At 41.3% G+C, this 23039-nt stretch overlaps 1 protein-coding gene across 1 annotated transcript in view; it reads left to right on the top strand.

Annotated features, from left to right (window-relative positions):
- Window positions 1-23039, top strand: part of CTTNBP2 (cortactin binding protein 2) — a 108215-nt gene that overhangs the window by 60834 nt on the left and 24342 nt on the right. Inside the window, exons 7-12 of the mRNA XM_063134051.1 lie at window positions 3483-3633; window positions 10667-10921; window positions 11817-11934; window positions 19268-19543; window positions 21544-21639; window positions 22614-22693. Coding sequence (XP_062990121.1) covers window positions 3483-3633; window positions 10667-10921; window positions 11817-11934; window positions 19268-19543; window positions 21544-21639; window positions 22614-22693 — 976 coding nt within the window. The remainder of the gene's footprint in view (window positions 1-3482; window positions 3634-10666; window positions 10922-11816; window positions 11935-19267; window positions 19544-21543; window positions 21640-22613; window positions 22694-23039) is intronic.

Here is a 23039-nt window from a genome sequence, read left to right as displayed (position 1 = left end):
TGAAAAGCATATGCAGTAACTGGCAGCTGATGGGGAGATTGCATTCATGGATAGTTATTTTTTGCCTTTGATCCTTCAAAAAGTGGTCTGCCTGTAAAAAGCCTTCTCCGATGGGGTATAGTATGTCAAAGAACGAGGATGTTTCATTTAACACAGTGCCTGGGGAAACTGCATAAAAGCATAAGCGATTTTTATAATGCTTGGATACTGACTAACTGAAGAAGTACTTAACCATTTTGAGAAGTTGATTCTGCTCTGGTGAAAATAGCAAGATACTACATTTTACCATGCTAAGGTACTGGTAGTAATGGTTGTGCAAAGTGATGATGTTGATATAAAGCAGATGTAAAATTTGTCTCTTCTTAGCTATAAAACTGTGAGATACTGTTTAATTAACCACAAAAGTAAGAGACGTATAATATTGTGACCCTCGTCGTGCTCTAGGTGCTTTGACAGGTGTCTGTCTGAGAGCTTTCATGCTTAAAATTGGAATAGGGCTATGATGCTTTAAGGTGGATTCCTGCATTCAGTAGGGGGTTGGACTTGATGGCCTTATAGGCCCCTTTCAACTCTACTATTCTATGATTCTAATGGAGATGCACTAAATAGACATCCTTTCACAGCTCTGCTGAGAGAGAGATGTTGAATTAGTGTTTTTTTCTTTTTCTTTTTTGCAAACCACAGTGATGGTTTGCAAAGAATATCCTGATATCCTGGTCCCCACCTAAATAAAAAAACCGAACAAAACCTTTCAGCTTGATCCTAACCACATGTATGAATTGGAAGTAAATCCCATTGATTGAAGTAGGACTTGCCATCAAGAAAATTTGCTTAGATTTGTAGAGTAGGGATTTTAAGAAGATTCAAATAAAATTCAAAATATACCGTTCCTATAAAATGGTATAATGCCATTTCTTATTCCTGTTATTTTCATTACTTCCAAGATCCTACCATGTCAACCCTATAGTGTTACCCTGTCTCTTGGCAAGAGAACGCCAGAACACATCCAGTATGGATTATTAGGTACACCCCTGTCTGACATGACATGGGTAGAAATCCTTCCCATGTTACTTTTTTTTAGTTGTAGCTAGGGAGTTTTGAAGTGGCTCTCCTATGAATGGAAATCATAACATGGGAAGAAGCTCATAATTTGTTGAATGCGCCCTGGAAGATAAACAAACTGACAATCATGTTTATTTGTCCTGTCTTATTAATTTAGCACTGGCAGAGATAATTTGTTTGCTTATTTATATTTATGTCCCATCCTGACAACTCTGAGTTGTAAAAATGCTCTATTATAGAGCATTTATTTATTTATTTATTTATTTGTTTGTTTTTGTTAGAGCATTTGTATCCCGCCCTATATCACAAGGATCTTAGGGCAGCGTTGTTGTTGTGAGAAGCAGTAAGTGACTTTAGAAATGCCATTCTATTCTGCTGAGTGCTTTACATTCCTTGCTCAATGAAGTTGTCACTTTTCTGTAAGAGATCATAGGAGAATAGAGCTGATATCCACTCTCTAGTATCCATCCACACATTTAGGACTCAAATAGAATAATAATACAGCAGAGATCCATATTTTACTGATGGTTTGATTATGTCTGGCAGTGCATCCAGTCTTAGGAACAGTATCTTCTGCATATTTTTGTGGTCTATTTTTCCTTGCCAGCCCTCAGCGTAGTTGGCATTGCTGCTGCCCCACCAGCAATCTGGCATTTAAATCACTGAGATGCTATTATTATTGGCTAGAGGCAGACATAGTTCAGACAGGTGTGGTACAGGTTTTCCAGAGGGGCTGTCAGTCAACAGGATTCCTGACCTGTGGGCACCCTGTTATTCCAGTTACAGATGACATCCCTTCAATAGAAATTGTCACTTCTGCCAAATCGCCTGGTGGCTTGTCAGATTGTAGCCCAGAGTTCAGTACACAATTGAGCAACATCTTCTCTTGTGGCTGTAAATTTGTTCCTCCCCTCAACACACACACACACACACACACACACACACACACGCACATACACACATTCACAGTCTCTCAATATATACATTTTAATTATTTCTGCAGTTTTTACTCTCATCTCCATTTCCTGTTTATCCTGCTTCCTCCTCTTTTTGCCCATTTTGAAATATTCTTGGGCTTCTGTTCCCTAAATTATTTGCTTCCCCTTATGTTTGGCCCCAATTATTGTTATTATTATTATATTTATTTGTATCCTGCCTTTTGCCCAATACTGGTCACCTGTTTTGTCTTCTTCCCACCTAGATCTTTTCTCATCTCACCTTTTTCATCCCACATACGTTCTGCCTGCTCTTACTCTGACCACACCTATTTTTCAAACACAGAGTTCTTCTATCTGCACTAAATTTCTATTATAAGCTATGAAAAAAGGAGTGTGATGGCCAAACTCCACATTAACACTAATCACGCAGCATGCAGCAGAGCCTGATACTTTTATTTACTGTTTTGTAAGCACACACGGCCCCTGATTTAGATCATGACCGCCAATTTCTGGAAGTCAGAATCAAACCTTTAACCACCCACTCATTCCCCTCTGCGCCCAAATTAATGGAACCCATGGGGCGGGGGGAAGGTTTAATCCTCCACTCCTGGAGCACAGTGGTCCCAATCCAAATCAGGGCTATGTGTGCATTCACAACAGCAACGAAACACCTAAACCTCAGCTACACACTATGCATTTAATGTAACATGTAGTTTGGATCTTAGAAGGCAGTAAGATGAGTTCAACATTTATATTACAATGGGAGCTATTTAGATTACAGGAGACCTGTGAGTACATGAAGGAAGAGTACTTCAAACACATTATAGAAGTAGGAAGAAGAATCCCAACTATTTGAGGAGTGAAATTCAAGAATATGGAATCCTTTTGGAACAAAGGCATGAGTAGATTCAAGGTCTTGGAAATTCTGTGTCCATGCCTCAGTTTTGGCCAGGACAGGGACAGGGACCATGAATGCAGGAATATCCCCACCACTGCCCTAAGGCCTCTCTCTTTAGGTAGGCCTGATGGCATCTCTTTGAAAGCCTGTTCTTATTTTGTTATCTGGAGTTTGGGCTTTTAATATTTGCCGCTTCTTAGGATAAAGGCCGCTAGTTCTGGGATTGGGATAGAATGTCCTTGCAATGACTGTGTTAATAGCAAAAACAAACAAACATCCATTTCTGAATTCTACTAAACTTTCTCAAGAATGCTTGTTCCTTGCGTAATGTATAGCCCTGAAACTTCATTAGCTCAGTCTCTCTCTACAAACCTGAATGAGAGTCTGGCTATTTTCAGTGTTCCTACACTGATTTTGGATTGAATATGGATCACTAATAATAAGGCATTTAAACTAATACCTTTCTTGTTGAAGTTTAAATATGTTTGAAGAAGGCATTGTAGCCGAGTGGCATTTTAAAGGTCAGGTTTTTTCCAGGTCAGGTGTTCTTCTAACGTGTTGTTGCCCAATGTTTCCACCCCTAGATGTGCAGAATTATTAATCATGTATCACGCTGACGTTAATCATGCTGCTGAAAGGGGAGAGACACCTCTCTACTTGGCCTGTGGAAATGGAAATAATGAATGTGTCAAACTCTTGCTGGAAGCTGGAGCAGATAGAAGTGCAAAAACCTGTGTAAGTTTGAAAGCCCATTTCTCAAAGTCAACATTTCAGGAAAACAGAAGTGAGACACTTCAAAATGGCTTCTGTTGAGGCATATATTAATAACCTTAACTGCTTGACTGCTGTGCTTTAAAATGGCTTCTGTTAAAGCATTTATTAATAACCTTAACTGCTGTACGGCATAAAATTCTTCAGAATTAATGAAAGGTTTCACTTTTATGTGGCTGTGCATCACTGTAGAATGCCTTCGACAACATTCAATTATTTATTTCTCACTAAGATTTTTGAAATAATTTTCTTTTCTGTCATCCTGGCTTACAAGACTTAATATTTGAAGTGGCTTTACTCACAGCCTGCTCCTATAACTTGCCATTTTTTATGGTGTTGACTTTGGGAGAGACCTTTCTTGTCTCTGATGCAAAACCTTGGTCAACTTGCTTACCAGAAAATTGCTTTTGTCCTTCCTACAGAAATAATCAGGGGTATCTCCAGCCCATTTTTGTTTTTAAGGCAAACTAACACAACAATCCTATGGGTGTCTAGGGAGTGCTCAGATCATCCAGCAGACACCCAGCAGAGTAGGAGGAGCAATGGAGGCGATCTTTGCTTCTCTGTCCCCTTTCTGGTTTTGAGAGCATCTAGTAGAGTTACAGAGGGGAGTAGGGAGGCTTTAGGGTCCTGTGGCTCTTTGGTGCCTCTCCTCCTGCTTCTTCTCATCGGCATCATTGGGTAAGAAAGCCGCCATGGTGCTTTCGGTGGCAGCTGCAAGTGATGGGAGGGTCAGGGAATAAATCTCCATTCAGATTTCCCCTCCCAAGGTCATATCAGTTTCTATGGCTTCAGAGGGAGAATTCGTTAGTATCCTATGGTCCCTGGAATGCTCTCCCAGGGACCATAGGATCGCTCTCTAGGAGAATTATGGATATGTTAAGAGGGATATAAAATCCAGCTAACAAAAATAAATAAAATTTGTCTTATTTGTCCCATGAATCTAATTCAGAACAAAATTAATAAGAACAAATAGACATTTTTATTACATTTAGAGAGCACCAAGTTGCCTACCATTGATTTAGACCAACAGGAGTGGAAATGTTATGGCTATCAGGTAAGTACTAACTCCAGGAAAAGAGACAGCAGGCCTCTGAATACCAGTTTCTGGGGAACAACAGCAGAAAAGGATTATTGTCCTCATATCCTAAGGTCTCTGGTTGGTCTCTGGGACAGGATGCTAGATTTGATAGTCCTTTGGTCTGATTCAGCGGGGTTCTTCTTATGCTCTTATGTCATCATAAATAGGCAGGAAAAACAGTCTATTGGAGCCTGTACTCTTATGCACTTCCTCTAGAGCCAGGGTGGGTGGGCAGTTTGTGGTCCGCCAGACATTTTGGCCTATAGATTCCATTACCCTTCAGCATTGGCTGGTAGGAGTTGTAACCAAACATCTGGAGGCCACAAGTTGCCTACACCTGGTTTAGAGCAATCCGACTGGCCAGTGTAGTAACAGGGAAGGTCAGTTATGCTGCATGCAGGCCAGTTGCACTTTGCTGTGGACTATGCATTCTTTTTAGAATCCTAAAATCTAAGCTCTTATTATATATCTTAAATATATTTGTATGTTTTATACATAAGTGTGTAGTTTTGAAGACATAGTAATATGTTAAAATATAATGGCAAAAATATTAAAGGCTGTGTAATAAATAAAGGAAATAAATCTCCCCATTTTTTAAAAAAATCCTCTCAACTCTGTTGTTTTCTAAGTCCATAGATCAACTTTGTTTTCTTCCCAAAGACTGATTCATGTTTTTTTATAGTAATGATCTCAGTGCATGAATATTATAGAGCAGTGATTTTCAGACTTACATTAAGGCCCTTCTTTCATGTAGATCTGACAGCTTGAGCATTTGCTGCACAACCCCCACAAATCCTACTGCAAAACATTCTGGGATTTCCTTCAGGTTACACTTTCAGCTCACGTTGGGCCTAGCTATCACCCTATGCAAACTGAGTGCACACCTTACAGCAGGGATGTTGAACTGCCCCCCTGGGGTCTCAATCCAGCCTTCTGGGATTCCCCAGCTGACCATACTCTCTTCCCTTTACCCTAACTTTTTTCTTTCAACCACAGATAGTTTGGTTGTTTTCCCCAGCCACACAGTTTTCTCAGTGTTTTCCCCCATTCTAAAAGGTATAAATGCTTCTCCTAAGACTTAGTTACTGGCAATAATAGCTTCAATTAAAAATATGCTGGTATTTGGAGTCATTTTGGCTCACTCCCTTTTGCCTTTGGCTGTGCCTTTGAGAACTTCTCCAGAATCGAATTCAGCCCTCAGGCTAAAAGAAGTTCAACAACCCTGCCTTACAGTGTTCCTGAAATTCCCTGTGCAACTGAGGCCTGGGGAGGATCTACACAGCATCCTGAAGGCGCTTGCGTGCGCCTCCAGTGCACCCCGAAACTCCTTGTGTAGATCCTCCCCTATCCTGGCCAGAAGAGGAGGAGGAGGAGGAGGAGGAGGAGGCCCCGCATCGCCCCTCGTGGGGACGGGGCAAAAAGTTTCCGGGCTCGGTGGCTTCTTCCGCCGAGCTCTCCGACCTTCGGGACACCATCTGCCAGGCCCCAGACAGCCCGGGAGAACTTTCCCCGGTGTGGCGGCGGTTGGCAGCGCCTGAAACCACACAGCGGTGGCAGCGAGATCCCGGCTCCCTGGGAGCCGCCTCTGTTGGGGCTGAGGGAGGGGAGTTCGCCGGGTGGGCCAGGAGACCCTCGCCCCAAACCCAGATCAGCAGCATGGCCGAGTGGGAGGAGGAGGTGAAGTTAGGCAAGCAAGGGGCTGGCAACGCGAGGCAGAGCGGGCTGGGGGAACGTGATCACAGCAAGAAGAAGGGCCGCCGCTGCCTCCTCCTCCTCCGCCTCTTCTGGCCAGGTAGGCAGGATCTACACAAGGAGTTTTGGGGCGCACTGGAGACGCACGCAAGCGCCTTCAGGACGCTGTGTAGATCCCCTCCTGGTGGAGTTAAGGAGTAAGTCTGCCATTAGCCATCTTCTACTGAGGAACACTTGATGAATTCCCGAGAACACAGTTTGAGAGTGAAACTTACAGAATAAGGATGCACATTGTTCTGGTTGCTGTCAGGATGTCGATTAAAATGATATATCTGTAACATTTAATTAAAATTGTATGTATTACATTCAGTGAAAACATAACATTTGCCCTTGGGCTTATATGTTCATTGTATCCCTCAGTACTGAGTGAATTAGTCAATATGGATTGTTTGTCTGTTGCTACAAGTTTTTTTTCTATATTGAAAAACTGGGTGTGTGTTTTTCTTCCTAAGGATATGGTAGATGTTCAGTAGGGTTAGCCTCACAGCAGAAAGCAGAAAGAGAGAAAAATAGAATATGGAGCAGGAGGAGAAAAGTATCTAGTTTCAAGGCTCAGTAGCTTCGGATTCAGGTGCATAAGGCTGAACTCCCCAACATTATAAATGCAACACTTACCAGATTCTTATATCTGTAAAAAAATTGTGAAATATGTCATTCAGAAATGCATTAAAAGGTAGCCTGCCTCTCTTTAAGAAGATAGATGTGATTGTTTTGGAAATGATAGCTCAGATCTGTGCAACATGTGGCTCCAAGCTGTTCACAGCACACCAGCCATGTACTGCGACCTGTCAGGTGCTTGGTAAACCTTATGTCTGTGTGACCCCAGGTGGACTGCAATTACAGTTCTTTTTAATGTCTCTGGCAAGCTATAGTACTGGGTACAGCCTAAAGATTCTATGTTGTGCAGGTCTGGGATAAAACGTAGTACTGAAAGCATTATAGAGGAGTCTTAGGCCTTTGTTAGACCAGCCTATATCCCAGGCTGATACCCGGGATCGCCCCTGTGCATCCAGACGACGCACAGGGGATCCCGAGCTCAGGCAGGGATCAACCCTCCCTGGCCCCAGGATAAAGCCTACCACTTTGGGCCCGATTTTTCCGTGGTACCGGGTTGAGCCCGGAACCACAGAAGGTGTGGGCCGTTTCCCGGCTTCACGTGGTTACTCACGCGCAGCCGGGAGCTGCACACGGGGCACAGCGCTAGGGTGGGGGGAGTGGGGAATCTATTTTTTTTTAAAAAAAAAAAAAACCTACCTGAGTCACTCGAGCGCTCGTGCTCTGCCGGCTCCTTTAAAAATTAAAAAATGGCAGGCGCGAAAGTTCTCTTCTTGAGCTCGTCACGCCTCTCGTGTAAACGAGGGTGAGATCTCGCATTATTCATAACGCGAGGTTTCCTCTCCTCTCCCCCGGATTTTCCCCTAGGTCTAGCAAAAGCCTTAGTGTGTTCCAAAAAAAAAAAATGGTGTAGCAAAATGGAAGGTATATCTTACAGGTATGAGGATTTTTCTTATGCTTTGTCAATGCATTCCTATACATGTCTCCTTAGAAGTAAATCCCACTGGTTTCAATGAGGGTTAATCCAAGGTATGCAGATATAGGATTGCAGCCTGAATCTCCTATCCTATACGTACTTATCTGGAAGCAAGTCCCATTGAATGGAGAGAAATTTACATTTGAATAAACATGCGTAGGATTCCACTGGACATTTGCTTCCTGGGGTATTTCATTAACATATTATAGGGGTCAATATAACTTTTGTTAAATTAAATTTAATTAATTTTTGAACCATTGATCAACAACTATTAAGCTGCAGGCCTTTGAAGACCTGCTACTTAAAAGGCAAGGCTCAGAAAGTGCTCTTGAAAACCTCTGATTCAAGCAGACACATCCCATTTGATAGCAACACTGCTAGCCAGTTCCATTCTTCTCATCCAGACCTTTCTGCCAACCTGGTGACCTTCTTTCTCTGCCTCCTTGTTAAATGCTTACTCTGCTTTATGATAACTGCCCTGTGGGGGCGATGCCAGTTTGCATAACTTTTATGTATTACCAGACTGCAGATCAGTCCACAGAGGCATGGCCAGGTCCCCCCATAATCTTCACAGGACTGGCTCTACCATTAGGCAGTGTGAGGCATTTGCTTCAATCAACTGATTTGTGTGTCATGAAAGAGGATAAAATGGTTACTTTTAAAATGTATTATTGTTTTATATTTCTAGCAGGGAGGGGAAGAGGCACTTGTGGGATTTTCTTTCTCAGGTGCCAAAATAACTTTGACCAGCCTTGGGAACTATCTACCTTGACTTGCAGGAGAGGGTGGAGAATGTGCCATTTGTTGCTTCACCTCAGGCAGCAAAATGTCTTGGGTCAACCCTGGATGGGGTTGCACTCCCTCTGAAAGACCGTTTTCATAGTTTGGGGGTACTCTTAGATCTATCTCTGTCATTAGAGGCTCAAGTGGCCATGGTGGCTCAGAGTGCCTTTTACCAGCTTCGCCAGCTACAGCCACTCCTGGACAGGGATAGCTTGGCCACAGTGGTACAGCCATTGGTAACCTCAAGATTGGATTACTGCAATGTGCTCTATGTGGGGCTGCCCTTAAAGCTGTTCCGGAAGCTGGAGCTAGTGCAGAATGCTGCAGCTCAGCTGTTGTCTAGAACTGCCCCATTCCAGCATGTAACTGCTTTGCTGAGGGAACTGTTCGCTACCAGGCCAGGTTTAAAGTTCTTGTACTAGTGTACAAAGCCCTAAACAACTTGGGACCAGGCTACCTGAGAGAGCACCTTCTCGCCTACCAACCTGCCTGGTCACTGAGGTCATCCAAGGGCATGCTCCTGGTGGTTCCACATAGACCTATTGTCCGATTGGAGTCCACCACGGGAGAGCCTTCAGTGTGGCGGCCTCCCTCCTAAAGAATTCCCTGCCTCTGGAGGTCAGGCAGGCGCCAACTTTGTATTCCGTCCAGCGCCTCCTAGAAACATCGTTCTTCCCTTAATGACCAGCCACAGTTTATTTTGCACTTTGTTTCTTTTAAAAATCTATTTTACTGTGTTTTTATTCTGCTTTATTTTATTTTATTTGTTCACTGCTCCAAAATTTTGAATGGGGAGCGGTATATAAATATTATAAATAAATAATTAAATTAAATATTAAAAGATAGTGGTGTCTTTTGGTTCGGTACAGTTAAAGTTCAGTCAAATGGAACAGTGAACAAGTACTATTTCCTTTTATTGGCTACCAAGATGCATTAAAGCCACAAGGAATTGCCTTTTAAAAGGGATTTTTAAATGTATCAATGAAATTCTTCTTCTTTCTCCTGTTTTTAGAATTGGCTTCCTAAAGGAAAAATGCATTAGCAAAATGATTGACTGATTTACCTAGCTGAGGGCAGAGAAGGAGACTGGACAGTTGAGCTGTGCAGAAGTATGGTGCCTTTGCTTTCTTCTTTTCAAAATAAGGACTGCTAGAAAGAAAGGCACATGCTTATAATTTGTTGTTTCAATGAGAGAGGGAAAATCACTGTACAGTCAGTTTGAATGTAATGATAACTTGGGAGAAAAAATAGTCACGAAGAAAAGATACAATTTCAGATGTTGGCTATTTAAAATAAATACATCAAAGGAAAATTAAGGATTGAAAATGCTTTTCCAGAGCAGCTGTGCTCACTTTGTTATGCTAATGTAGGGAAGACTTAACACTGTATAGAGCCAAAGAGAAGACGTGTGCTTATTTAAAGCTGTACGGAATTGCTAATAAAGAGATCAGACATCTGACAAGGATCCAGTAATGGTTCTATCCGCCTTCTATAGCAGGCTGTTTTTATGATTTAGTTTCATACAGCTAAAATCATCCTTTACAAAGGATTGATTCAGCCTGTTTTGACCCCCATTCAGACACACACACACAGCCCTCTTTCTAGAAGCAGTAACTTTCATCAGTATTGTTCAAAGGAAAGACTGTGATACTTTATGTCCCTTTTTTATATGCATACAGTTATTTGCAGGGACAACAGATGGGATGTCTTTGCCAAAACATTTATATCCAGACACTATTAAGTGCTACAGATAGTTAGCAAACAGCAAGTTTAACAGAACACATACATTATGTAAATACACATTCAAGTATCTGGAGTTGTTTTCAGCTTTTTTATTTCCCTCGCTTTAGGTTGGCTGGACACCATTTCATGCTGCTGTAGATGCTGATAATGTGGACTGCCTACGATTTCTTATGTACTATGGAAAGCCAGAAGGTGAAAACTTTCTGAATGAAGCAGATGCCAATTCATGTATCTTTGACTTAGAGTGTGAAAACGACAGCATTAGCCAGAAAGCAAAGCCCACTGTTTCTGCAGATCTCATCAATCACTCTGACAAAGATGGCTGGACTGCAGCCCATATAGCCGCATCAAAAGGTTTTAAGGTCAGTCTTAGGAGCTAAACTTAGGGCCAAACTAAATGCTCTTCAAATCATGCTTATTGAATTATTTACTTTAGTGTAAGTGTGCACAGCCTCAATTCAGATTGGGACCATGGTGCTCTGGGAGTGGGGTATTTTATCCCAAAATTACACACACACACACACACACACACCAACCACGTGGTAGTTTTAAAAAAGAAAAAAAGTCTCCATTGGAATCTATATCTCTGCCATGCGTGATTTTTTATTATTATTATTATTATTATTATTATTATTATTATTATTATTATTATTTATATAGCACCATCAATGTACATGGTGCTGAATCCTATATACTCCCAGGTAACAGTATATAGGATTGCAGCCTGAAAGACTATACTGCAACCTTCTCCAACCTGATTTATTTATTCATGTGTGGGGCTGCAAATCCTATCATCCAAAGACTACACGGCCAATAGCCTGCTGTCTATAGATGATGGGAGTTGTAGTCCAACACATCTGCAGGGCACTGGGTTGGGGAAGACTGTGCAATGTATAAATTGTTCTGTGAATGGGTAATGTTTGTTTTGTTTTTAATCTTAGTGCACGTGTTGGGAGATCATAAGCTGCCTTTCTGTTCCATATATCTGAATTTTAAAATGTATATATCATATACATTCATACTTTTTAAAAAATCATATGATGAGTCTCCTGGACAAAAGGATCCCTGACAGAAAGCCAGTTCTCTTAATAGATTTTTTTTCAGCCGTTGGAGGTACATATTTTCAGGGCTGAAATAAAGATTCTAAAAGTTGAATCCAGGCCTGTCTGCCTCAGGCAGTAAATGGTTCAGTCAAGTTAATTTCAGCTCAAGTTAATTCCTTGGAACCTTGAAGTAATGTAGCTATTATCTTCCCAGAGCTGCCTAGAAGTCTTGTGTAGCCATGGGGGACTGGAGGCCGAAAGGAAAGATAAATGCAATAGAACACTGCATGATGTTGCTACCGATGACTGCAAACATCTTCTAGAGAATCTGAGTGAGTAACAGTCCTCTCATGAATGTTTGAACATTTCCAGAAAACCCAAAAATTCAATGTAATGCCCAAATATTCCTAACCAGAAGGTTTGACCATATAACACCTGCTCTGGTCCACTTGCACTGGCTGCCTGTATGTTTCCGAGCCCAATTCAAGGTGCTGGTTTTGACCTATAAAGCCTTACACGGCTTGGGACCACAATACCTGACGGAACGCCTCTCCCGACGTGAATATACTCAGTCACTACGTTCAACATCGTAAGAGGCTCGGAGTGTGGCAACAAGGGACAGGGCCTTTTCGGTGGTGGTCCCCAAGCTATGGAATGATCTCCCTGACGAGGAGCCTGGTACCAACGCTGCTATCTTTCCGGCGCCAGGTTAAGACTTTCCTCTTTGCCCAGGCATATGGTGGCACATCTTAATCACCCACATGTTTAGTTTTTTGTTTTTTTAAAACGGTTTTTAATGTTTTATGTGTGTATGTTCTGTGTTTTAGAATTTTAAATTTTGTATACTTGTTTTTATCGCAATTTTAGAATTTCTGTAAACCATCCAGAGAGCCCGGCTATGGGAGCGGTATCTAAGTGCAATAAATAAATAAATAAATAAATAAGCCTGCTACTAGTAAATTAAATATTATTGCAGTGTTTTAGCTTGCTAATTAGCATATAAGTGGGATTTTGTGTGTGTGAGCGTGTGTGTGACTCTGTGTGTGTGTGTATTGTAGTACTTCAGTCTTAAAATCTCTTCACTGGCTGCCAATTAGTTTCCGGGTGAAGTATAAAGTGTTGGTTATCACCTTTAAAGCCCTACATGGTTTGGGTCCAGGCTACCTGCGGAATCGCCTTCTCCCGTACAATCCGCCCCGCACACGTTCCCAGACTGTGGAATAGCCTGCCGGAGCGGACTCGTCAGCTTGACAGTCTTTTAGCATTCAAGAAAGCTATCAAAACTGATCTCTTCCGGCAGGCCTATCCAGTAGAATTTTAGGATGCTTTTAGGATGCTTTTAGGATGTTTTTAACAATGTATGCTATGTTTTTAATCAGTATTTTATGTATTTTATGATTGCTGTTGTTCCCCGCCTCGATCCAATTGGAGAGGCGGATAAGAAATAAATTATTATTATTATTATTATTATTATTATTATTATTATTAACCTCACAGCTCATTTAGTTGAGGTCTATAGTCATTTGGCTAGAGTTAGCTTTTGTCAAAGGCTTTCCAGTATTACCGTATTTCTTCGATTGTAAGACGCACACTAATTTCAGTACCACCAACAGAAAAAAAAAATCTAAGACACACCCGCAATTCTAAGACGCACCCCTTTTTTAGAGATGTTTATATGGGGGGAAAAGTGTGTCTTAGAATCGAAGAAATAGGGTACTATTGCCTTATTCTTAGCCATATATAAGAACATAAGAAGAGCCCTGCAGGATCAGACCAAAGGCCTATCTAGTCCAGCATTCTGTTCCCACAGTGGCCAACCGGCTGCCTGAGGGAAACCCACAAGCAGGACCTACGAGTCTATTAGCCCCCTCCTGCTCATGTTCCCTAGCAACAGGTACTGAGAGGCATTCTGCCTCCAAGAGGTAACATATAACCATCATGACTGGTAGTCATTGACAGCCTTTTCTTTTATATATAGCACAGACTGAAGCTGTGGTAGTTTTTCATAATTTAGCAGTTTTGATTGTTCGTTACTTTTAAGATACTGAGCCCTTCCAAGGAGCATGTCACTAATCACTGATGGCCTGTTATGATGTCCTATTAAATCCTATGGACTTGAAAGTAAAAGGCCACACAAATCACTCCTATTATTTCATTTGCCATGTGTCTCTTCCACTGCTAAAATAATTTTGTGGGAAAGGGGTAGGCATCCTGGTGCTTTTCACATGTTTTGGACTACCCTTACTCCCTTATCAGTGGCCATGCTGGCTAGGAGTGCAGGGAACTGTGGTCCAAAATATCTAGAGGACACCAGATTGCCTACCATGCCTATGAGATGTACGATATAATAATTCCCATGTTACAGCCGAAAGCCTCCCACTGAGATCACACTGGAGCTGGAATTTAAAGCAAGCTTTCCCATCTTTTATGCACTAAATGGCATTGCTGGGAAGGGGCTTCTCGGGGTCTTCCTGCCAGCTTATAATAACAATACTCAACTGAGAGCATAAGATGTGGCTCTGGAAAGGGCAGATCATTCTTCGTTCCCCAGGGAGTCCCCTTATGTGATATTGGAAGCCCACCATACAGCAGAATTCGGGGTATATCATGGCCTCGCAGTAGTCCCTGTCAACTGTGTGGCTTGGCAGAGCACCAGGGTGAGTTTGTATCACTCTACCCCATTTGGAGATTGGATATGCTGATGCAGCTTATCTGGAACCCCAAATTAGCATCACATGGACATATCCCCAGGGTTAGGTCTCATGTGGAACTTTAAATGGAAGCGTTAATGGAGTTGTACTCTCTTACATGGGTCAAGGAGCTGGCCTAGGCAGCAGCAACATACCTTCAAGCTCCTGTAGCAAACCTTGTTCAGTGTTTTAAATTACGGAAGTATATTGGTTTTCTTTGCTGAAGTGGGAAGAGGAGGGTGCCTGCAATAGAGGGCTCTTCTGGAGCATGCAACTTAAGGGTGCAACCCTATGTGTGTTTAGACAGAAAAAAACTTGTACAACTCCCAGCATGGCTGGCTGGGGAATGCTGGGAGCTGTAGACCCTTTTTCTATCTAAACATGCATGCATAGGATTGCATCCTAAAGAGCTTTACCTTTCAGTGCTTTGCATCTTCCTTTCTCTAATCATGGGCATTTAAAATCCCATCCAACTTCATGAAGCAGGAAAAATAAGGTTGGAAAGGATAATATGTTTATTCATATGAACTTTCTCTTTCGTTCCTTGTGTGGGTTTTTTGTTTTTTGGGTGGAGCGGGTTGGTTGTTGTATCATGACAGCTTAGTAAGAAATGACTAATAAAATGACATTATTTTACAACAGTGTATTTTAAGAACATTTCTTGTGTTTATTTTCTGACTTTTTTATACCACGTAATAACCATAATAACTAGCATTATTTATTTTATTTATTATATTTATATACCGCCCCACAGTCAAAGCTCTCTGGGCAGTTTACAATAGTTAAAAATGGTAAACATTAAAAAGTATACAAAATTTAAAATCCATCAAAAACATAAAAACAACAGTATAAAAACAACAGTACAATGTACAATTGTACATTATCAGTACAATGAAAAAAGGCATCCTACTTCTACCATATTGCAAGCATTTGTAGTGTTTAGGCCAAGTTAATATTAGAGCAAGAGCAATTCACTATGTAGAACCTGTGATTCCTGAGACATGGGTTCATCTACACCAAGCAGGATATTCCACTATGAAAGTGGTATGAAAGTGGTATATAAAAGGTAGGAGCCACGCTATTGCTTTATAGTGCACTGACAACTGTTGGGGCCCATGACACATAACATATACCGCTTTCATACCACTTTCATAGTGTTATATCCTGCTTGGTGTAGATATGTCATGGGCCAGAACAGTTGTCAGTGCACTTCAGTACCATTATAAAGCAGTACTGTAGATCCTGCAATGCACTTCAGTACCACTATAAAGCAATAGTGTGGCTCCTGACTTTTATATACCGTTTTCATACCACTTTCATAGTGGAATATCCTGCTTAGTGTAGATGAACCCATAATCACATGTGGGCTGAAATGTAGCAGGAAGGAGCGACCGCCTCCCTGCCTTTTCCCTACAGCAAAGATTATCAGCAACTGATCCTGTGTAGTAAAAGATTAAAAGGGGGTTGAAATTGGAGAAATATAAAAGATTAAATTTATCTTGGTTCGGAAGAATAGCCTTAATAAAAATGAAGATATTAGCTAAAATTAATTTTGTGTTTAGGATGTTACCAATAAAAATATCAGAAACTGAGATAAAAAGTTGGCAAAATATTATTAATAAATATTGTAACGGAGAAAAGAGAGCAAGAGTGAATAAAAATAATTGGTATCTAAGCCAAAAAAAGGGTGGATTGGGTCTCCCAAATATAAAATTATACTACGTAGCAAATAGATTAAGACATATTGTAGAAGCAATTATAGGAGTAGGAGATTTATACTGGATGGAAGAAAAAACTATAAGTAACGTAGAGATGAATTTGGACAATGTTTTTTTTAAAGATGAAGGGAGAAAGTGGGTTGGAAGTATAGATAATCCACTCCTGAGGACTCAATGGGAAATTTGGAGTAAATTTAAAGGGAAGCTGCTTCCGAGCAACTCTCCTTTAGCACCGATAATAATGTTAAAGAATTTCCCAGAGGATCTGAAGGGTAGATTATGTAAAATATTAAAAGAGAAAAGTAAAATGAAATTAAAGGATTGGTTAAGAGATATAAAAACAAGAGAGGATATGGAAAAATTGTTAAAGGAGAAAAAATTATCTTGGTTAGAATATGGGCAATTAGAACAATGGAATAAAAAGTGGATTAAAGATAATAGAGTTTGTAGAAAGATGACGAAGTTTGAAGAGTTAATAGTAAATAAGGAAAAAGGGAAAGGAGGTAGTATAGTTTTAAAAGGGTTAATGAGTGAAATATATAAATTATTGTTAGAGAAGGAGTTTAGAGAGAACCCAGAGAAAATGGTATGGGAGTCAGATTTGAAGGTACAAATAGGGCGACAGAGCTGGGAGGGACTATGGAAACAAAGAGTGTTGAGAAGTTTATCAGTGAGAATAAAGGAGAACTATTTTAAAATTTTATGGAGGTGGTACCTAACCCCGATTAGATTGAATAAGATAAATGATCAGCATTCAGCAAATTGTTGGAGAGGTTGTGGGGAAAAAGGAACGTATTTACATATGTGGTGGCAATGCAAATATGTACAAAGATTATGGAAGATGGTGTTTTCAGAAATTGAAGAAATAGTGGGAATGAAAATAGAACAAACACCAAAGATTGCATTGCTGTCACTATTTGAAGATATAAAGTGTGGAAAAGGAACTATAGAGCTGATATCGAGTTTGCTGGTTGCAGCGCGATTGATGGTAGCTAGGAACTGGAAGATTCAAGGGGAATATTCTATTGAAGAATGGTATAAAGAAGTATGGGATATAGCCATTAATGATAAATTGACATGTAATATTAAGTGGAGAAAAGGCGTAACTAAAATAAATGAGTTTGAAGGAATCTGGAAACAGTTCCTAATATTTGTGTTTACTAAGGGAAGTGGGAAACCGCCAGCAGAGGAAACAATTAGATTTTGGACTCAGGAATGATCCCGAGGTGGGGGGTGCACTTTTATGTTAAGAATGATTATGTTGTAGTATGATAATGTATAGGTAATAGTTATTCAACATATATGTACTCAACATTTATTCAATATGTATGTAGCAGTTGTTTGATGTTTTTCTTTTGTTATTATTATTACTATTGTAATGTTTTATGTATGTTTATATAGTGTAGAAAACAAATAAAAACTATAAAAAAGGGGGTTGGGTACATTCAAGGATTTCAAAGTATATAAAAGAGTGTCAAAAAGAAGTGAAAAGCTTCACTTCACTCACTGAGACCAGGGCAAGAATCAGTAGTGTTGTGCAGGCAGCTTTAAACTAAATTAAACCCTAAGAGTAGTATCCAATACTGCCACTCACTTCCGCTGGTTCTGCTCGTGCGACCCACCACACCAGCAACAAGAACTAGCACTTACTAAAGAAACCTCCAAAATGGGTGGAAAGGCTTGTTTCTAGAACAGGATAGGTCAGAAGCGCTTCCTTCTGCAAGCTCCATTGATAAGCATCGTCCCAGAAACTAGCATTTCTCCAAATTTCCGATTGGTTCATGGACTGCTAAGTTCCCATTGCACTAGCAGAACATCCTTGTACTAGCACGCAGGTGGTATTGAATGCTACCTAAAGAGTCTTAGTGACTGTAGCTGTTGAATACATTATGTGTAGAATCTCTTTCACTAAAGGTTTTCTGTCAGGATATCTCTCTTCCTATAGGTTGCATGAGGCATCTGTTTGGGATGAGTTTAGGACTGGGATATTACAGGGTTAGGCAACCCACTGCCCTCGAGATATTTTGAACTACAACTCCTGGAATACCTTACCATTGGCCATACGGGCTGGAATGGTAGTTCAAAAATATCTGGAAGGCACCAGGTTGCCTACCCCATGGCCTACCATATGTTTGGGCAAGCAGTTAAAGCAGGCAAGCCAATGAGTCCCCTCATAGGTGGTAGTCATTTTCACAGGTGCTGCAGAAATAGATTTAAAGGCATGGTGTGTCCATGACAACAAGGCTAACTCTAGCATTATGAACTGCATCTGGAGTTCTCTGTCCAGTTCTGTGTGCCACATTTTAAGAAGGACATTGGCACACTGGAATGTGTCCAGAGGGTGGTGATCACGATGGTGAGATGTCAGAAAAACCAAGTCCTATGTGGAATGGTTAAAGAGCTGTGTCTATTTAGCCTGAAGAGGAGAACATCAAGGGTAGACATGGTGGTCTCTCCTTTGTTGGAGATATTAAAGCAAAGGCTGTACGGCCACCTGCCAGGGACGCTGTAGTTGCATCCTGCTTTGTAGATCCTGTCTTGAGGAAAGGGTTGAGCTAGACCTCCATGTACCATCTTTTTGAATGGGAGGTACCATGCTTCCAGGATGGAGCCCAGAGGCTTCACTTGTAAGACTGACAGGATGGGAGCCAAGAGGTGACACTTGCAAGACTGACAGTTCAAGATCATGTCCATTCCTGGAAGGCAAAATGACACAACCAGCATTAAATGAAAATGTAAATCTACCTCACCCCGCAATCAAATTTAAAATGTGATCAGCATGTGACATACTCAGTTACAGTTCTTCTGGGTAGATGTGGAAAATGCTAAAATGCTGCCCTATGATTACTTAGGGGCATCTCAGTCAGACCTGATAGAAATTAATACAGGCAAAGACACAATTGCACAATTGCCACAGGTCTGTAAGTAATCAGCAAACGGTTTCTTGCGTGGAAGTGCTTTTTGTGACCGAATTAAGTCTGTCACATTTGAAGTGGTTTTCCGATATTTGTGGTGCAAGATTTTTTGTCCTATGCCGTTAAATGAAACAAAAGGCGATAATGACTATTTGCCTTTATATTTTATTTTGGATTTATATTCTGGTCCATCTTTGAGATGAACAGTTGTACTCAGGAATTGCATATTGCTTTGCAGATATACCAGTGAATAATACTTTTTATAGATATTTTTATTTTTAGTGTCTGTGTCACTGTGTGCAGATTTTGTTATATTTAAGGTTTCTGATTCTATTAAAACAGATGCTCTCAAAATACCTTTACGGATTGCAGTTAGCCAGGTAGAGCCATCCTATTGCGGTGCAGAGGATCTTGAAATGGAAAACACCATCTGTGTGTTAAACATCCGCAAACAGACAGCCTGGGATGATTTTTCAAAAGCAGTGAGTCAGGCGGTGACAAACCATTTCCAAGCAATCACTTCTGATGAATGGAGGAGCCTAGAAGACTTGACACTTAATAACACCCCAGAATCCAGCATTGGGCTCACTGCAAGCAGTATATTATCCATCAAGCTGGGTAACTATCAGCACTGTTACTTTGAAGAAAAACAAAACTTTCCCCTGTTTTTCAGGTTACATGACATGTGACAAGTACCTTGGCTGAGTGTGTTCAGGACTGCTTGTGGCAGCCGTTAGTCAGAGCTGACTGCATTCATTACGCAATGGGCTTGTGGAATATAAAACCTGTGTTTGCGTGTAATGCTAAACCATGGCTTCATGTTAAGAGCATGAGGCTCTGTGAGCCTGGGTAAAGCCTTGGGCTCACAAGCTTCCCGCACTTCTGCCCTTCTCCTGCACAGATGGGAGAAACTATAAACTTTGGCTGTGTTTGCACATACTAAGCCAGGGTTCATGTTAACCATAAACCAGGTGGCTTTAGCCATGAATTGTCTTGGCAAATTGCAGCTTGTTTGCCCGATTTCTTGTTTGTTTCTCTCTTCAGAGCGTTTTCGTTTTCAGGCTGCTCTTGCTAAATGCCTGTGTTTCAGGGCAGATAGCAGCTCAAACAAGCCAGGAATAAGCCACAGTTCCACATTGAATCATCAGAGCAAGCCATGATTTTGTATGGCTTCTATTTGTAGTTTGTAGCTGGTTCAGAAATCATGTTTTTTTTTTTGTGGGGATAGCTGTGGAAATGATGACAAGCCAGAGATCAACAAACCACTTCATGGCTTAATGTTCCATGTGAACAACACCTGTGATTCAGTTTCACTTTTCCCTCTTCCTGGCTTGTCATTACATATGCATCATAGTTGATCACAAACTTTGGTTTGTTAAACAACCCAGCAAAACCATCCAGGATTTGTTGCTGGTTTGTTTTAGCTGTCAACTAGCATTTATGTTAAACCACAGCTCATGGTGTATAAGTACTGACAAGCCAGGAAGTGGGGAAAGTGAAACTGAAACATAGGGCATGTCTACACCTGAGGGTAGAAGGAGGAAGGGAGGGAGGAGGATCGCGGACTTACCTGCTTCTGCGATCCTCCCCCAGCATCTTGACAGCTACGCGATGTTCCGGAAGGAAAGAGGAACGTTGTGGACACCATTTTTTTCTTTCAATGGAGATGGAGCGCAATTGTGCTCCACTGCAAAAGTAAGTGTAACTCCCCCCCAAAAAAGCCCACTACCCCCCCATCCATGGGCACAGAGCCTGCCCGTACAGCTCTGTGTTCGTTTTCAGAGCCCTGCTACTTGCGGGGAGGAAAGGAAGAGGTGGGAGTGGTGGCCACGCGGGATGCTCCCTGGGACCGTGGGAAATATTGGGTTTTCTGCAGTTCCCGATATCCCATAGAAAGCCCGTGGCTGTGTCCGCTTACCCCTGGGATTCCCTGTGCATCATAAGAACACCTCCGTGCTTCTCCAGCATGGGGAAAAGGATGCTTGGCAGGGAAGGTGAAAAGAAAAGGTAAAAAAAACACATGGGAGGGGAGCGCACATTTGTTTGATGGTGCACAGGCACAGCGGTGTATGGGTGTGGCAGCAGCTTCCCCGATACAAACCCCACACTTGCTCCTTAGCCTGTGGACAACCCGCAGGCGCACAAGGACAGAGTTTTCAGGGCTTGCTGTGCCAACGCATCATGAAGACAGCCCCAGAGAATGAACAATTGAATATATGCATTTTTAACTCCACACTGCTTTGGAAGCATTTAAGCATTCCAAAATAAGAGAGCTTATGGTAAGAAGCAGTACAAAAAACAAACAAAAAATGTCCACACTTCAAAAAGAGTTTAGAATCCAGGAGGATTCCAACAAATTCAATTTCCATTTTTTAAATATAGATTTTATTTTAGTATTGAAATATGATTTGAAAAGTTTTTTTGAACAATTTTGAGCTAAATCCTTTATCTCAAAAATGATGCACCCTATAGACCCTCCAGCCAAATTTAAGTGCATGTTATGTGAAATACATTCTCCATTAGCGTAAAAGTTAAATACATAGTCTGTTATAGATACATATGCCGTGCCCTCTATTTGTGCAAGTACGCCTCTGATAGCCTTTTTCTCTTTTTAACAGGTAATGTTTCATGGTCAATAGGCCAGCTGTTTCCCCAGGCACCTTGGGAATTTTTGAAAAGGAACCAGGTGGAACATATACTCATATTTTTGCTTGGTAAATGCATTTACTCCTGTTTTGGCATCATGTCTTACATAAATGTTCATTGTGATTGATGATATGTGGATTGCTACTAGTTGTCATCTGCAGTATTCTTATTAGGCTCTGAAGTTTAGAACAATCTCTAGAAGGGCTAGTTTTAGATGTATATTATTCTTTCATATTATGCAACAAAATAGCAGCATTACTGAAAATATCTGATTATTCTTAATGTTTGTGGTCCATACACGAGTAATTTGCAAGTAAATTATTCTGAGCATAGAATTTGTTTGTACTGGTGTATAGTATAATAGTTAAGGAAACATATTCTGAGCCAAGAAGTCCCTGATTCAAATTTCACCCCCAACATGAACTCACTGGGTAGCCTTAGGCAAGTCAGCAGTTCCCAGCTTCAGCCTCACCTTCCTTTGAAATAGGGAACCAAGAATACCACCTGCTTTACCAGTATTACTGAGACAATGTATATAAACAGGCTTGAACACTCTAGAGCAGCCTTCCCCCAACCTGGCACCCTCCAAATGTCTTGGACTACAGCTCCCATCATCCCCAGACAACAGGGTCCTGGAATTATGGGGATTGTATTCTGACACATTTGGAAAGGTGCCAGGTTGGGAGAAGGCTGCTCTAGAATGTGATATAAATAAAATATATTTTAGTTGTTGCAGAATTTTTTGTCTTGTTGCCACATACAGCCAGAATACCTCAGCAAAATGCCAAATGGGATTTTTCTTTACTAAGCCCCATAGCTGTGGGGGGATTTTCGGGGGGGGGTGCTGGGGAGGGAAGGGATAAGCCTCCCTTCCCTGTAATCCTGCTAATAACCCTTCAGCAGCTGTAATCAATTAAAGTAAAACAACAAATGTAGCTGCACACTACGCATTAAGCATAACGTGTTGTTTGGCCCTTAGCGCCCCTCCCCCCATGCCCCAACAGTGCTTAGGACTATGTTCATCATATCCCTTCTCTTAAAGGTCCTCAAGAAGGCTCTCTGCACAGTGTGACGTATGCATCTATGATCCATCTTCAGACACTACAGAATTACCTCAGACTGGTAAGGACCAGCTTTATTCTTGCTTAACGGTGTCACTCACTTTCTACCACTTCTGTATACCTTTGCCTTTCTGAGCAGTTTTGGGAAACAATCCACTGAACCCTGCTCCTGTTCAGTACTCTCTAGTGTAAATGAAAATGGAGCCCAGTAGCCACTGCAACAAAGTGGTGTTTCCTCCTTTGTGTGCTGCGCCATGATCCATGGCATCATGGATTGTTGCAACAGGGCTCAAGCTCCTCTCAAATCTTGCCATAAGATGATGGCATAATTTGTTGGGTGGGGGGAGTCATGTGAATCTACCCTTAATCTAGATCTTGAGACTTTTAACTGTTTGGGTCCTGGCTGT

This window comes from Elgaria multicarinata, chromosome 9 (assembly GCF_023053635.1).
Source record: "Elgaria multicarinata webbii isolate HBS135686 ecotype San Diego chromosome 9, rElgMul1.1.pri, whole genome shotgun sequence".
Classification (NCBI taxonomy): domain Eukaryota; kingdom Metazoa; phylum Chordata; class Lepidosauria; order Squamata; family Anguidae; genus Elgaria; species Elgaria multicarinata.
This window is presented reverse-complemented; position numbering and strand designations above follow the sequence as displayed.